At 43.2% G+C, this 17,998-nt stretch overlaps 1 protein-coding gene across 1 annotated transcript in view; it reads right to left on the bottom strand.

Moving 5' to 3' along the window:
* The window catches only part of LOC115828361 (Golgi phosphoprotein 3-like), a 206,094-nt gene that overhangs the window by 92,700 nt on the left and 95,396 nt on the right, over positions 1 to 17,998 (bottom strand). Inside the window, exons 4-5 of the mRNA XM_030792316.1 lie at positions 17,057 to 17,091; positions 1,063 to 1,111 (exon numbers count right to left, since the gene is read on the bottom strand). Of these exons, the coding sequence (XP_030648176.1) occupies positions 1,063 to 1,111; positions 17,057 to 17,091 (84 nt within the window). The remainder of the gene's footprint in view (positions 1 to 1,062; positions 1,112 to 17,056; positions 17,092 to 17,998) is intronic.

The following is a 17,998-nucleotide window of genomic DNA, read 5'->3' as shown; positions in this document are numbered from 1 at the left end:
CGTCTAGCTCGTCTTCAATTGGAGGCGCAGGAAAAGTTGCTGGCTCGTAGAGAAGAGCGCGAATTTCAACTCCGGAGGGAGTTGGAGATAAAGAAATTGGAGGCGGACACAGCTATCAGAATGCGTCAGTTAGAGTTGCAGAGGGGTGAAGCAGACTTTAAGCCTACCTCAGCGATGATTTCTAACGTGGGCGAACGGTTGTCATGCGATCCTGCTGCTACATTTGACGTGAGTAAAAATATTTCTTTGGTCCCGGTTTTTCGAGAATCTGAGGTTGAGTCCTATTTTGGCGCGTTTGAGCGCATCGCTGCTGCTCTGCATTGGCCTAAAGATGTTTGGGCAATACTTTTACAATGTAAGCTTGTTGGTAAGGCTCAGGAAGCTTGTTCTTCTCTCTCGATTGAGGACAGTCTTGTCTATGAGAGAGTAAAAAGTGCTATTTTGCGAGTGTATGAGCTAGTGCCAGAGGCATACAGACAACGTTTCCGAGGTCTTAGGAAAAGTTCAAGCCAGACTTATGTTGACTTTGCTAGAGAGAAAGGGATCCTCTTCGACAGGTGGTGTGCAGCATGTAAGGCTGAAGACCTGGCCTCATTGCGTGAGCTGGTATTGTTAGAGGAATTTAAAAACTGTGTGCCTGAGCGTACTGTGGTTTATTTAAATGAACAGAAAGTAACTACACTACAGCAGGCAGCCACTCTGGCGGATGAGTTTGCTCTCACTCACAAAAATGTGTTTAATAAACCTGATTCTTCTACCCATCGTGGTTCTACCCATAGATCTGGTGACGCACAGGCCCATGTATCTTCATCAGGTGCTAAGGCTGAGAAACAGTGTTTTTTTTTGTCATAAGCCTGGTCATGTAGTTGCAGACTGCATGGCATTAAAACGAAGACAGCAGGCTTCAGCTTCAAGGCAGCCGAAGGGTGTGGGGGTAATTAAAACAGTGTCTCCCAGTGATCAGTCTGCCGCTCAAAAAGTGTCTGATGAGTGTTTTAAGCCTTTCACATTCACTGGATTTGTGTCTCTCACAGGAAAGTCTGAGGACCAGCGTCCAGTCACAGTGTTGCGAGACACCGGTGGCTCACAGTCTTTCATTCTCTCCAGTGTCCTGCCCTTGAGTGCTACATCTGCCTGTGGCATGAGTACAATAGTGAGAGGTATTGGGATGGATTTCGTGCCTGCACCCCTCTACCGTATTCATGTGAAATCTAATTTGATCACTGGCTTCTTCCCAGTAGGGGTTCTCACTCGTTTTCCTATTGACGGCATTGACTTTATTATGGGAAATGACATCGCTGGGGGTAAAGTTTTTCCTGCTCCTGTAGTAGTTGATGCGCCTATTTCTGTGGGCGGACATGATGACCTGGCTCTGTGTTATCCAGATGTTTTTGCAGTTAGTGTGCTGACGAGAGCTCAAGCCAGTAGGCAGGCCCCAGATGTTGATTTGTCTGATTCCTTGTTTGCTTCTGTCTTGTCAGAGGAAAGGCTGCTACCAGTTGGTGAGTTGAACCCCACTGGAAGAAAGCCTAGAGGTTTGACAGAATCTACTACTGCTCCTGGGGTATCACTACCACTGACCCGTGAGGCACTCATTGAGGCCCAGAAAGATGATCCGTCCTTAGCCAAGTGTTTCACAGCAGTTATTACGGACATTAGCGAGTGCAGGGAAAAGCAGTCATTTTTTGTGGATAATGGCATGTTGATGCGCAAGTGGGTTTTACGACCAGGTGAAGCAGCAGATGATTTTGGTGAGGACTGGGGCACGGTATATCAGATAGTCATTCCTGTTGGTTATCGGCAGCATGTACTTGAACTAGCACATGAGCATTGGTGGTCTGGTCATCTAGGTGTTACTAAAACATATGATCGGATCCTGAGACATTTCTTTTGGCCAGGAATGAAGACTGATGTTGTGCGCTTCTGTAAGACTTGCCGTACCTGCCAGATTGTGGGAAAACCTAATCAGGTGGTGCCTCCAGCCCCTCTGCACCCCATACCTTCTGCTGGTGAACCCTTTGAGCATGTCATTGTCGATTGTGTTGGCCCATTGCCTAGAACAAAGTCTGGAAACCAGTTTTTATTAACTGCAATGTGTGTTTCCACCCGATTTCCAGAGGCTTTTCCCTTGCGGAAAATCACAGCATCAGCTGTCTCAAATGCTTTGACCAAGTTTTTTACCACCTTTGGTTTACCGAAGAAAGTGCAGACAGACCAAGGGACTAATTTCCTCTCCAAAATTTTTATTTTTATTTTTTTTTTTTTTTTTTTTTTTTTTTTCTCCAAAATTTTTAAGCAGACTTTGCAATCTTTGGGTGTTTCTCACTCAGTGTCTAGTGCATATCACCCAGAGTCACAGGGCGTACTTGAACGTTGGCACCAAACGTTGAAGTCGATGCTACGGAAGTACTGTCTTGATACGGGGAAAAACTGGGATGAGGGGGTCCCTTTTGTTCTTTTTGCCATTCGGGATGCAAAACAAGAGTCCCTTGGGTTTAGCCCAGCTGAACTGGTATTCGGTCACAATGTTCGTGGCCCACTCAAGGTATTAAAAGAGAAATTTATGTTGAGTGCTTCTCCAAAATCTAGCGTGCGAGATTTTGTTTCTCAATGTAAGGAACGTCTGCATCATGCATTTTCTCTGGCAAAAGAAGCCCTCTCCTCCTCGCAGGAGAGTATGAAGAAGCGCTTTGACAGGAAAGCAGTTGAGCGACAGTTTCAGCCTGGTGATCAAGTTTTGGTCCTATTGACAATGCCTGGGTCTGCTCTTACTGCCCGTTTCTCAGGCCCGTATGTGGTGAAAAGTAAAGTGTCTGACACAGATTATGTTATCTACACCCCTGAACGGAGAAAAAAGACACGGTTGTGCCATGTTAACATGCTCAAGCCCTATCATTCCAGGGAAGCTGCTCAGGGGGAGCAGGAAAAAACTCCGGAGACTGCTGCCCCTGGTAAGACATCTGCCTCCTTGGTTTGTGTAGGATCTTTGTCTGAGGATGGCTTGAGAGGGCCAACTGATGGTCAGCAGTGTGGTAGGTTTTTGAATTCTGAGTGTCTGTCTAAAATAGAAACCCACTTATCCTATCTTCCCAAGTGTCAGAGGGATGATGTAGTCACTTTACTTCACTCCTACCCCACTTTGTTTAATGACGTACCATCACGCACAAATGTAATATGCCATGACATCAATGCTGGTAGTGCTGCTCCCATTAAACAACATGCTTACCGCTGTCCTTTACAGAAGAGGGAAATAATGAAGAAAGAGGTTGAGTACTTGGTAGAAAATGGTTTAGCCAAAACCAGTTGCAGTCCCTGGAGTTCCCCATGCTTGCTAGTTCCCAAGTCTGATGGCACCCATCGTTTCTGTACAGATTTCCGTAAGGTTAATGCAGTTACTGTGCCAGATTCATTCCCGTTGCCTCGTATGGAGGACTGCATTGACAGCATTGGCCCAGCAGTGTTTATCACGAAGCTTGATCTCCTAAAAGGGTACTGGCAGGTTCCTTTAACACCCAGAGCATCTGACATTTCTGCATTCGTGACACCTGACCATTTCCTGCAGTACACAGTTATGGCATTCGGCATGAGGAATGCGCCCTGCCACATTTCAGCGCTTGATGCACCTGGTGTTGGGGGGTGTTCCCCATTGTAATGTCTACCTGGATGATGTAGTGGTGTACTCAAACAACTGGGCAGACCACATTGCCAGTTTAACTATGGTGTTCCAGCGACTTGCCGAGGCCTCCCTCACCCTTAATCTTGCCAAGTGTGAGTTCGGTAAGGCCACAGTCACTTACCTGGGGAAGCAGGTTGGTCAGGGGCAGGTCCGTCCAGTAGATGCCAAAGTCACAGCAGTGCTGTCCTACCCAGTTCCCACTACCAGACGTGAACTGCGTCGTTTTCTAGGCATGGCTGGTTATTACCGATGTTTCTGTAGAAACTTCTCTGTGGTTGTTGCTCCCCTCACCAAATTGTGTAGTCCTGCTGTTCCTTTTGAATGGAATGATGAATGTCAACATGCCTTTGATGCTGCTAAGTCTCTCCTCTGTAGTGCTCCGGTCCTGGCTGCACCTAACTTCTCTCTTCCTTTCAAACTGGAGGTTGATGCTAGTGCCACTGGAGCCGGTGCTGTGTTACTGCAAGATGGGGACGGTGACGTGTGCCATCCTGTATGCTATTTCTCAGTCAAGTTCAAACGTCATCAGCTGAACTACTCCACTATTGAAAAAGAAACCTTAGCCATGCTACTTGCCCTTCAGCACTTCGAAGTGTATGTTGGCTCCAGTTCATCTCCTGTAATTGTGTACACTGATCATAATCCCCTTGTTTTCTTGTCCCAGATGTACAACCATAACCAACGGTTGATGCGTTGGGCTCTACTGGTGCAGGGCTACAACATTGAAATCAGACATAAAAAAGGGACAGACAATGTTGTTGCTGACGCACTGTCTCGTGGGTAAAAGTGTCCATTTTTTAAAAAAAAAAAAAAAAATGAAATGGTGTACATGTTAGGTTTGTGTTTATGTGATGTCATTTGTATATTTATAGCGAAATATCTGTTCGCTCTTATGGAAGGGGGTGTTACGGCTGTGGTGTTGGGGTGTGTTTTTTTTCTCTCTCCATGTCTCTCTCCAGGCACCGCCCTACCCTGTCCTCATTGTCGCCATGAATGGTTAACAGCGCGGGTGCTTAATTGTTCACCGGAACCGGCTGTTTTAAAAGTCCTGGGAAGACCGATAGACGGGGCCAGTGGGCCAGACGGCAGGATTAATGCTGTGTGCGCGCGTGCGCGGGTGTGCGTGTGTGCGTGTGTCTTGTAACAGGGATATATCGCTGTGTGTTTCATCCCTGTGTGTATATTGGCTGGTTACAGCAGTTACGCTGTGTGTTTAATTCGGATGACGTGATTAAGTAGTTTTGAATATTACTTTTGGTTTTGTTGTAACCCCTTTCTTTCTCTTTTCTTGGCTTAATAAATTAACAATCCACATATCCCTGTTTTCTTTTTGAGTTTTTTATTATGTTACCTCCCCCAGTCCCTAGATTTTACTCGCGGGGACGTAACACCATCCAACACACACACCAGACGCAGGAGCAGTGGGCAGCATTCCTTGGGGCAAACTGCTAACGACTTGCTCAAGGGCACACAGCCGTGGATGTTGGGCCTGGGAATTGAACCGGGTGACCCTCACAAGCCTGGTTCTCTAACCTTTAGACTACAGCTGCCACCGGGCCACAGGACCTCACTGACCTCCTCTTCGCTACAATGATTATCTTAAGGGAGCATATTATTTCTTCAACAAAAACCCTGTCATGTCAAAGTCGTCTCGCAACGTATCGCAAAACTTGGTGTAGCTTATTTTCTTAATGTCTCACCTAGATCACCATGTTTCAGGGCAAGAATTTACATGGTTAAGACTTGTTAATTTATGGATCCAGATTCTACAGTATAAGATGTTCGAATTTTCATTTTTCCCATCATTGTATTAGTCTAAACAACAAGACCATCAGTTGAACTGATGGCAAGACCCAGTAGCACTGTGTGAAGAGTGGTGTATCTGGAAATATCCGGACAAAGTAAACTTCCGCCAAACCTGCTGTTTGCCGGAGGTATTCGGATGCCTGCAGAACTTTGTTATGCGGACCTGAAAACTCCTGCAAATGTCCGAATACAGCTGTTAGATGGAAGTTGTCAGGCATCCACATGACCACAGTCGTTAGCTGATGAATTGGTCTTTCAAATGCTAATACCTATATGTAATATTTAGGCTATATTTTGATAAACACACAAACTTGTTAGGTGTTGCATGGTGTATAATACAGCAGTGGTAGGCCCATATAACCTTTAATGTCATTGCACTATTGTGCAACTAAATTAATATGCACTCTTCAAATGGAGCATACAAAAACACACTGAAAACATAATAAAAAAAAGTCTAAATGAAGGGCTAATTGATAGACATCCAACATGCATTGGCCATTACAGGCCCATCAAAGGCAAGGCTCAAAATAAAATATTATATAAAATAAAACAAATTCAATGCATGTGAAATATTTAGACAACAGTGTTCACAATTCTGCTGTGTGATGAATGGTTTCAATGACAGGGATATGTTCTTGCCAAAGAAAACAGAAACAGACCATTAAATGCACTGTGCAGTCAAAGAAACACCTTGATAACAGGGGCCTTATTAAAAAAAGCTTTTATTTAGATATTGTTTTCCACGTTTCATTAACAAGTTCATATATTTTTGTATTGACACTTAAGTAAAATGTCACATCAATAAAAAATAATCTACGCTTGCATATGAAGCTGGATTTCAAACTGAAATGTACATAAGAATGGATTTTGCTTTGATCTTAATCAACCACTGAACTTAATCAGCTTTTCCATCCTTGGTTTCACAGCCTGAGTTTGCCCCACCTCCTGTAGTTCTGGAGTTTCCAAAGTCATCAGGGAGTCTGAAAAGAAAAAGAGGACCCCCCCCCCCCCAACTTTCCAGAGAATGACGGAGGCCCTTTTCCCAAACAGGTAGTGCAGGTGTGGGTTAGTTTAAGGTGTGCTCGAATAGGACCTGCTGCTTTTTCATCATTTAAACATGATCCTTTATTTTTCTTTGTTAATTAGATCAAGTCCAGCAGGGCTAAAGAAATCAGTCACCTACAGCATCATGGGTTCAGGAGCAGACCAGCCTCCTGTGGGACTTTTCATTCTGGACAGAAACAGTGGTTGACTTTGTTACTCAACAATTAGAATCACAAGAGAAATACATGGTTATATTTTTCTCTCTCTAACACAACATTTATATCACTTAAATCTGTACCTTCAATAGCATTTGCAGGGTCCTATGAGCAAATTTCTCAAGTGTGTGTCTTTTCTAGATACACCGATGGTAACAGTACTTCATCAATGCAACTTTTTCTCATGCTGAAGTTTAACTGACTGCAAAGTTGCTCATTCATTTTCAAAACCTTCTGGATCAGTATAGAAGAATTAAATTCTAACAAATTTGTTAAAGTTCTTTTGATAATTGTTTCTGCATCTTTTTTTTATAAACATAGAGCATGACTCTGCTATCAGGTATCTTTTTTCACTGCATTATAATGTTTAATCCAGCAAGACTGAAGCTCAATTAAAAAAATATCTAAACATTAGTTGTGAAAAACTTTATAACTGGATAGTATTTGTAAAACTCCCTGCTGGACTTAGTGAGATTGCATCACTCCTTGGACTTATGGACTCGCGTGCATGCACCTGTTTGTAGACAGTTCCCGACACAGAGTTGCTCATTACCTCTGTCGAGCTAGTATAAACTCAAGTTGGGTATGTGTGGTTTTCTGTAAATATAAGAAATATAACAGAGTAAATAAATATTGTGATAATTACAAGCAAACAGGGTATCGAAGTACTATAGTAAGTTATAGTAGTTTCAGATTTCAGTCTATAACCACAAATGGAAAAGACAAGCACAATCATGTAACTTATGATGGCGCCAACAGGACGGAGGAAGACATGTTTGGGCAAATTAGCCTAACTGGCGCCATAACTACAATTACTTTCGTAAGGTCGACAGTAAACAAATGCACTACAAATAGGAAAAGCATGTGTGCATAGAAATACACTTCTACAGATTCTTATTACCAGTTAAGCGTCCTCCTTCATGCAACAAGTTTGTAACTGGACTACCATCATCTGGTTCTTTGTTGAAATCCTTGCAGGTGGCCATCCGGCTCGAAGGACCACATGTGGTAGACTGTGTGCGTCCACTTATAGCTGGTGGTGTCTTCACTGGCTATGTACTCCGGTAAGAGAGAAGCTACGACCTCTGATTATGATTCAACAGTTGTGTGTGTGTGTGTGGTTTTCTGTAAATATAAGAAATATAACGGGGTAAATAAATATTCAGCAATAATTACAAGCAAACAGGCTATTGAGGTACTGTAGTAGGTTATAGTAGTTTCAGGTTTCAGCCACTAGGTGTCTATGACCACAAATGGAACAAGTTTCAAGTTTTATTGTCATTTACTAGGTAACAATGTGGACATCATTATCAGTAATGAAATTCTTGGGCTCAGGGCCAGTATTCATAGACAGTTAATCCCACGGTACTAACAACTTTAGAGGCTATTTAAAATTCAGTATCGTGGTCATAGATTGCAATCAATAAACATTATTGAATTCAGTTTCGTTTTAGTTTCAATGTAATGCTGCTGGACAAGGTGGAGTGGTAGCTGAGAAGCCCATGGACGTCGTTGTCAATGTTCTCAGATACTCCATTGTAATGTAATTGATAAGAACGATCATAAGCCTGTCTTTGCACAAAAGCCCATCTTGAAAACATTGACAAAGTAGCAAAACCAGGTAAATACGTATTCTGGCATTTCTGGGCTTTTCCAGTAGTGTCTCAATGTGTGTGTGTGTGTGTATGGGTTTGTTTATATATATATATATATATATATATATATATATATATATATATATATGAAAGATAAAAAAAAAAAAAAAAACTTTAGCTGCTTCTTCCCTGACATTATATGCATATCATTCTTGTTCACTTCTCTACTTGAAATGTTTGGAGTTCAAGAAGGTGCTGATGCTGATGAGCCAGGAAATGACAACAGATCTCAGATACTCCATTGTGAGTCAGAAATCTAAATTGCCACATGACGACATGTTTGCCTTTAGTGGACTCGGTGTTGCAGTTGCTGGAAAAGCTGTGATTACTGTAACGGACAGCAGTGACAACGCACCTCAGTTTCAACAGACTGCGGTAAAACAGTAATGAACTTCTTCCGGTTCCGGTTTGTTCCTGTGCGACTCTGCAGCTGCCCTACGCGTGAACTGCCTAATTTAAATACCAACGCCTAATTTAAAACCAAATTAAATCTGGGATTAAGGTACGTGAAACTTTCACTATGGCAAATGCTCAGCCTGTTCAGTGTGTCGAGTGCAGGATGTTTAGCCATTCTTCCTCCGTCATTAATAATAGCTCTGTTTGTGCTAAATGTGCATTAGTTAGCTCCCTGACGGAGAAGATTGTAGCATTAGAGATGCGCATCCAGATGCTAGAGAGGCTTAGTGAGAGTGAGAATAGCCTAGTTCCTGTAAAAGAAAATCTGGATGGCTCAGGAAGAGTTAGCAGCTCTCCGACTCCGGCACTAGAGCCCTCACAGCGGGGCGAATGGGTGACGACTCGGCGGCATAAGTGCAAAGCCAAAGCTAACGCTAAGGCTAGCCCACGAGAGACGCACCACTCCCCGCTTCACGTGTCAAACAGGTTTGCCCTCCTCAGTGAAACACCCGCTGAGAAACCTGAAAGAGCTCTGGTTATAGGAGATTCCATTCTATGGCACGTGAAATTAGCTAGACCTTTAGGGGCACCAGCAGCCTTAGTTAGCTGTATACCGGGAGCCAGAGCGCCGGACATAGCAAGTAATCTTAAAGTGTTAAGTAAGCACAGGTTTTCTAAGGTAGTTTTTCATGTAGGAGCTAACGATATACGCCTTCGTCAATCAGAGGTTACTAAAAGTAATATCGTAGAGGTGTGTAAATTAGCGAAGGCGATGTCCGATGCAGTAATATGCTCTGGCCCCATCCCAATCCGGCGAGGCGATGTAGCTTACAGCAGGTTATGGTCGCTGAACTGCTGGATGTCCAGGTGGTGCTCTGACAACAATGTGGGCTTTATAGACAATTGGAATAGTTTTGAGGGCAAGGCTGGCCTCTTAGGGCGAGACGGTGTCCATCCCACTCGGGAAGGTGCTGCTCTCATTTCTTGTAACATAGCGCATAGTCTCAGAACAGTTAATCCGTGACAATCCAGAGCCAAGGCCAGGGAGCAGGCAAAAAGGCTAAACCGACCGTCTGCTAGCTGCACAGAGTCGTCACCCAGGTTAAACTATATTGAGACTGTGTCTGTTCCCCGACCTATACGAAAATGTAGAAATACTCAGAGAATTTGTTCTAGTAATCTAATTAACATAGATTTAAATCATACAGAATGTACCGCCAGCACCTTCGATCTAAAACTAGGACTGTTAAATATTAGATCTCTTACTCCTAAAGCGCTCATTGTCAATGAAATTATTACTGATCAGGAGTTTAATGTACTGTGTTTAACAGAAACGTGGATCAAACCAAATGAGTACGTCGCATTAAATGAAGCTAGTCCTCCCGGATACAATTATATACACCAGCCTCGTGTAACTAGCAGAGGAGGAGGCGTTGCAGTTATTTATAATGATAGCCTAGGCATCATACAAAAACCTCTACATAAATTCAATGCGTTTGAAGTTCTTTATACAAACATAACATATGTAGCCACAAAAAATACCCAGTCTATCACACTAATTATTATCTATAGACCGCCTGGGCCGTACTCTGAATTCCTCTGTGAATTTGCAGATTTTATCTCAAACCTTGTTATTTCTTTAGACAAAGCTCTAATTGTCGGAGACTTTAACATTCATTTTGATAACCCACAGGACCCTCTGAGAACAGCGTTCGTGTCCATTCTAGATTCAGTAGGGATTAATCAGACGGTCATAGGGCCCACTCATAATGGTGGCCACACCCTCGATCTTATACTAACACTCGGACTAAATGTAGGAAGTATAGTCACATTTCCACAATCTGAAGCTATCTCAGATCATTATCTTATCTCATTCAAAATATTTCTTAGTAATAATATATGCAGCTCGCCACGCTATCATAATAAACGTACGTTTACGCCAGCTACTACGCAGACCTTTATCAATAATCTCCCAGAGTTATCAACTTTGACTGGAACAATGTCACACCCCACAGAACTTGATCAGGCAACTGAATCTTTAGAGTTAACATTCCGCAACACCTTAGATAATGTGGCCCCACTTAAAAGGAAAATAATCAGAGAGAAAAAACTAGCTCCCTGGTATAATGAGCACACACACGCCTTAAAACTTACCACTCGAAAATTAGAACGTAAATGGCGCCAAACTAAATTGGTAGTATTCCAGTTAGCATGGAAGGAGAGCCTCCTGAGCTATAGAAAATCTCTTAGTGCCGCTAGATCAATGTATCTTTCCACCCTAATAGAAGACAACAAAAATAATCCTAGATTTTTATTTAATATCGTATCAAAACTAACTGGGAATAAAAGCACCTCGGAAACAGGCACACCATCAATGTTCAGTGGCGACGCATTTATGAATTTTTTCAATAGCAAAATTGAAAATATCAGGCAAACAATCCAGGCTATAAATTTTAAACCAGATAATTTGATCACTAACACTGTAGATAACAATATAACTGTATCAGATCAGCGATTAGAATGTTTTACTCCCCTTCAGGCGACCGAATTGACCTCACTAATTTCTTCATCAAAATCACCAACTTGTGTACTAGATCCCTTACCTACACGTTTCCTTAAGCAGATACTGCCAGTAGTCATCGAACCGCTTCTAAAAATAATCAATTCCTCCCTTAGTACTGGCTATGTACCAAAATCTTTTAAACTAGCAGTTATCAAACCCCTAATTAAAAAACCTGACCTTGACCCCTGTTCATTGACCAACTACAGGCCAATATCTAACCTCCCCTTTATTTCCAAGATCCTAGAAAGGGCTGTAGCACAGCAGTTATGCTCATACTTACATAAGAATAACATCCATGAACTGTATCAGTCAGGATTTAGGCCTCATCACAGCACAGAGACAGCACTGGTTAAAGTTGCAAATGACCTCTTACTGGCCTCTGATCAGGGTTGTGTCTCCTTGCTTGTGCTACTTGACCTCAGTGCAGCATTTGACACCATTGATCATACCATTCTCCTTGATAGACTAGAAAATGTTGTTGGAGTTAAGGGAACGGCCCTCTTATGGCTTAGGTCCTACTTAACTGATCGTTATCAGTTTGTTGATGTAAATGGTGAGTCCTCTGCACATACTGAGGTAAAGTTCGGAGTCCCGCAAGGTTCTGTTTTAGGCCCACTGCTTTTCTCTTTATATATGCTACCTCTAGGTAATGTTATTCGTAAACACGGTATTAGCTTCCACTGCTATGCTGATGACACACAGTTGTATGTCTCAGCGAAGCCAGACGAGAGACACCAACTTAACAAAATTGAGGAATGTCTAAAGGATATTAGGCACTGGATGCTTACGAATTTCCTCTCACTCAACACTGAAAAAACAGAAGTACTTGTACTAGGATCACATGCAGCTAGGAGTAAGCTTTCCGACCACATAGTTACTCTGGATGGCCTTTCTCTTTCATTAGGTGCAGCAGTAAAAGATCTTGGTGTAATTATTGACCCCAGTCTTTCATTTGAAGCTCATGTAGATAATATTACCAGGATAGCCTTCTTTCATCTTAGAAATATTAACAAGATAAGGAATGCATTGTCATTTCAAGATGCTGAAAAATTGGTTCATGCTTTCATTACCTCTAGATTAGACTACTGTAATGCCTTACTGTCTGGATGCTCTACTAGGTGTATAAATAAGCTACAGTTAGTTCAGAATGCAGCAGCCAGAGTTCTTACTAGAACCAAAAAATATGATCACATCACCCCTATCTTATCCACACTGCACTGGCTCCCAGTCAAATCTCGTATCGATTATAAAATCTTACTATTAACATATAGAGCATTAAATGGTCTTGCGCCACAGTACCTGCGCGAACTCCTGGTCTTTTATGATCCACCACGCCTACTTAGATCAAAAGGTGCAGGCTACTTGTTGGTACCTCGAGTTATGATGGCTACAGCAGGGGGCAGAGCCTTCTCTTACAGAGCCCCACAGTTATGGAATAGCCTCCCAATTAATGTTCGAGACTCAGACACAGTCTCTATGTTTAAGTCAAGGCTGAAAACTTATCTGTTTAGCCAAGCCTTTTGCTAATAGCTCTTTACTAGGCAAAGGAGCAGATCTGGAGGGTTCTCGGGCATAGATTGTTTGGTGAACTGGGATGTTTGGATGCTGTCGCCCCCCCACTTTAACATGTTCACTCAGGTTTGTTGACTGTGGAGTGGGTGGCGCCTTGTGTCCCAGAGTGCCATCATGTCCATATTACCTTCTAGCTCTCCCTTTTAGCTATGCTGTACTAGTTAGTCTTGCTGGAGTCCCTGCCTGCACTCGGCACACGATGTATATTTACCTCAACCATTATGTGGAAATGAACATCTAACAATGTCCCTCTCTCTCTCTCTCTCTCTCTCTCTCTCTCTCTCTCTCTCTCTCTCTCTGTCGAGCCACACATGCTACTCCTGAGACACCAGTGATCCTGACTCCTCCCGCCCTGTGGACTGATCCATCCTGGTGTCATCATCTTCCATCCCCCGTCAGCCTCCTGTCTACATCACCATCCCCTTTGTTCATGCCCCAATTTATTTTCAGCTGTAACTGCCCACGTGGTCGGCACCTATTGCACACCTGTCTGACCAAGGAGGGGTCTCCTCTCTCTGTGGTCCTCCTCAAGATTTCTCCCATTTTCCCATTTCCCTCTTGGGTTTTTGGGGAGTTTTTTCTTGCCCGCCATGAGGATTAAGTCAGGGGGTGCCGTCATATTTTGATTTGACTGTTGTGGCCTGTAAAGCCCCTTGAGACTGTAAACAGTGATATTGGGCTCTAAATAAACTTGAACTTGAACTTGAACTTGAACTTAATGTTGTTTTTCATGTCTTTTTTTCATTGAATATTCTGAATGTTCTTCTCTTTTTCTCTTTAGTACACAGTATCTGCTCCAGAGAATGAAGCTGGATATGCAATTCTGAAAATGCCAGTCAATGATGGGGATGAACCAAACACACCTGCTTTCTGGACCAAATACAAAATTATTAGTGGTGACACTAATGGAGCATTCAGCATTACTGCAGGACCCAATAAGATGGAGGGCATCATTACCACTGCTGAGGTACTGTACCTGCCTGCGTCAAATCAGTAATGTAATTGCCTAAGTATTTCACTCTTTTTTTACCACTTGCTTCCTGTTGTCCATTTAGCCCCTTGACTTTGAGAAAAACAACAAATACACATTGTTGGTGATTGTGGAGAATGATGTTCCATTTGTTACCCCTCTGGCCACCTCCGCTGCCACTGTCACTGTAAATGAGGCTCCAGTCTTTAAACCAGTGAGGAGGATCATTACCAAACCTGAAGACCAGGCTGTTGGTTCTGATTTGGTTCTTTATCCAGCCACAGATTTGGTTCTTTATTCAGCCACAGAAAGTGTTGTAAGTAGCTCACATCATATTCAAAGTTAATGGGATTCCACATTTAGCAAATGTGAATTAAATGTTTAGCAACTGAACCCCATATGACTGAGCATTAGCTGTTGGTTGCCACCCAAGTGACTTCCAACTTTACAATACCTTTCCATGGTGTTCTTTCAATAGGACGTCCATATAACTCTCACAGCAAAATCTTAGGCCTCTTTTTGCTGGTGCAGCAGGGGCAGCTTGTTTCCTCTGCCATTCCCTTCACCAGCCGTTGCACTCTGACGGCACACAGACTGCCTTCCAGCTCTGCTGGTCACCAGCTTCAGGGAGAGTACCTCTGGGCTCTGTCTCTCCACCTGCTTTGGTGCTTCCCAGTGCACTCTCAACAGGTCTTTTGTTTTCTGAGATGATCAAATGCTGAATGTAAAGATGGTTGGCAGTTCAGACCCAAGTATTGCTGCCCATGAGTCTGCCTTCTGATTGTTCTTCTGATACTCACAAGCGCTGTATAGTGAAGCAATTAAAGCATGTAGAGGTTTGAAATTTCATTTGTCAACACTAGACAATGTACAGGTAACACAATCATGGACATATTAGGAACATAAATGGAAACATATGATTGTCTTAAAGATTAGGCCATTCATGAAAGCTTTCATGCTTTAGATCTTTTGATTCTGTATTTTCAAGACAATCTCCAAAATTTTTCATATTTTATTGAGGTTGAGAGAATGTGAGAAACAATGAGAAACGTTCACAGAAGTTGACAAATCATCTGAGAGTGATGAAAGTCACATGAATGAATTCTGTGTGAAATATGATTTATGCAACACGTGTTGCATAACAGGGCTTGACTCAAATTTGGAGTTCCACACAAATGATTTATGTGCATCTGATTCAGCACGAAAAGTTACAAAAATCATGTAAAAAAATCGTATTTTGGACATGGGTGTTCCCTCACCAGCTGTGAGCATTCACCTTTTCTTTCTTCTTTTGATCCGTAGTCACTGAGACTGAGAACCTTGGTGTAGAATGGAACCTTTACTGAAGTTAAGGCAGTAATACATGGAGAAGAACTGCAAGCTTGAGGCTGTATCTACACACACTAAAGGTGTTTTTTTTGTTCGCTTTTTTTAAAATTTTATTTTTTAGATTTCTTGTTACGTTACTGTGCTGAAGCATTATGGGTAATATAGTTCCCTTATACCTCACAAACTTATATGTTTACCCCGTATCCTTCAATAAATATAATTAGAACAATCAGTCATATTGTCACTTATAAGAACTATATAATAATATCTAAATAAAAAAGTTACAACATCCCCCCCCCCCAATGCACCGAAGGGTCATCAGCTCAAGTCTCTAATGCATATAACAGTTAAACTGGTCTTCTTAGTAAAGGGGGCTGGTGTAAGTGGCTGTGGTTCATCCAGCTTGTTGTGGACAAAAGTGAGTGGTCTGGAGTTTACTGTGGCCTCTACCTCCATCAGGATGGTGGACATCTCTTCAAAGATGAGGGAAGCTCTTCCTGGTACCTTTCTCAGGCAAGTCTTTACTGATCTGATGAGTCTTTCCAAAAAGCCACCCCACCAGACTGCTCGCTCAGTGATGAATCACCAGGTGATACCCCTTTCAGTCTAAAAGTTGTGGATCCAAGACTCTTTCAGGTCTTGACCAACTCGCTTGAAGGTCTTTTTGTTATCTGGATAGATGTCCTTACATGGTCCTCTTCTTGAGATGAATCCTTTGAGAGCTAACATGAAGTGCTCTGTTGACTGACTTGAGACCAGCTCCAAGTGCACCACTGTGGTCACAGCACAGGTGAATAGTGCAATGTAAGTTTTACTTATTGCACCGCAACAGCGTTACCCTTATCCAGTACTTCTCAGCTTGAAACAGCTCCTCTGCAGTCAACTCCCCTCTTCTCTTTGTGCCCAAACACACGTTGAGTGCAAACCTCTTCATCCAGGCAGTTATCCGTAGTACTGACGTCAGTTTACTCTACCTTTGTAGGTCCAGCACGGGTTCAGTTGACTCATGTTCATCACTGCTGAGTTGTACAGTGACATGTTGACCTCTTTTCAATTCATCATTAATGTCTTCATCCACTGATTCTTCATCAGACTTCTCCAGTGGTTCAGATGATGTCAGGAGGGTAGGACCCTTCCACCACAGATTTTCTTTGTCCTTGCAGTGGGGCCATGATGCAGGGTCGGTCAAGGACTGGATTTCTGTCTTTCGGTTGGCAACAAACTGCTTCCACTTCTGAGCTGAGCTGCAAATCCAGTGTAGCGCGATCACTGAATCTGTCTACACGTGCACTTGACGGGGCTCAATTTGAAGTGGCTTTAACAAGTTGTTTCTGAGTCGAGCCCCAATCGATGCTCCCATCAACTCCAGATGTTTTGCTCACTTCTTGCTCCATACCAACACGGTACAGTAATCTGGTGAATCAGTGGGAGTTCAGAGCACCACTTTTACCATTGTTGGTTCAGATCGGGTGGTAGCTCCTCATCCCAGCCGAGTCTTCTCTCCGGCATCTCTTGCAAAAGGCATTTAACCCTTATGGTGAGGGGTGTCAGAAGGCCTATGGGGTCAAATATGCGAGAAGAGTGTTGCAGAACAGTTCTCTTGGTGCTCTCCGTCTTTGTCAGTTTGTCCAGCACAGGTCTCAGATCAAAGACAAAGTCATCATTTTCTGTCTGCGACATCTAAGTACATTCAGCACTGCTCCATGGACCTCTGGCTCCTCTGTGATTCCAGTGGATGTCTCCTTCCACTTTTCTTTCAGTGCTTTCAGTTTTCTTTCAGGCAACTCCACCTCGTAACATCCTTTCTTGAACCGTGTTGTTTTGTCAAACTTCTGCAGCACCTCTTCTCCTTCTGGATTGTCATTCTGTTCCCTTGTGATACCCAGAGATTCGATCTCCCAGAAGGCCTTCAGCTGCTTTGAGACCAGAGTGTCTTCCTCAATGTGGATGTGCGTGCATGGTCTACAGGTTAGAGAACCGGGCTCGTGACCGGAGGGTTGCAGGTTCAATTCCCAGGACTAACATCCATGGCTGTGTGCCCTTGAGCAAGGCAGCCCAATTAAGCTCCCCGGGCCAAAGGAATGCTGTCCACTGCTCCTGTGTCTGATGTGTGTGTGTGTGTGTGTGTGTGTGTGTGTTCACTACTGGTGTGTTGGATGGGTGAAATGCAGAGGACTGTCATTGTGTGTGTGTGTGTGCGATCACAGAGATTTACAGTTACATTTTTACATTTACATGTTGCTTCAGCAACAATTGACATTGTGGGCCTTGGACCTTGCACAGACCATCCAAATACACTTTCCATTGCAACCAGTGTGTCTGTTAGTCTCTCTACTCGGCCTGACACTGTGCTCCAGTAGTAGTCTGCTTCAGTAAACACGGAAAGTTCAGTGTTACAAGCGCTTTCTTCAGGGAAGTCAGCTATCTGCAGACCTTTTCTCTTCAGTTCCCTTTGGATATGCTCGCTGGGGACCTTCATCACAGCACTGATCACAGGTAACTTCAGAGGCTTTACAGTGTTCTGGCTGATGAAGCTCCTCTGGCTCCCACCTTGCAGCAAGCAGCGAACTACCTGCTGTCCAGCCGGACCCACCGCCCATGCCTTGGCAGTCTGTTATGTTTTTTTCCGCTTCGATTCACTTGAAGTTTATAGTTTACAGAAGCTTTGGTTCTCCTTGTTGTGGCTACCTGCTCTACTCAACTGTATGGCTCTCTCTGCTGAGAATATCCTTCTGTAAGAATGCCCATAACCTCTGAAACCTGCCATTCATC

Source organism: Chanos chanos, chromosome 15 (assembly GCF_902362185.1).
Source record: "Chanos chanos chromosome 15, fChaCha1.1, whole genome shotgun sequence".
In the NCBI taxonomy this organism is placed as follows: domain Eukaryota; kingdom Metazoa; phylum Chordata; class Actinopteri; order Gonorynchiformes; family Chanidae; genus Chanos; species Chanos chanos.
Note: the sequence above shows the minus strand (reverse complement) of the source record. Positions and strands in the feature narration are given on the sequence as shown.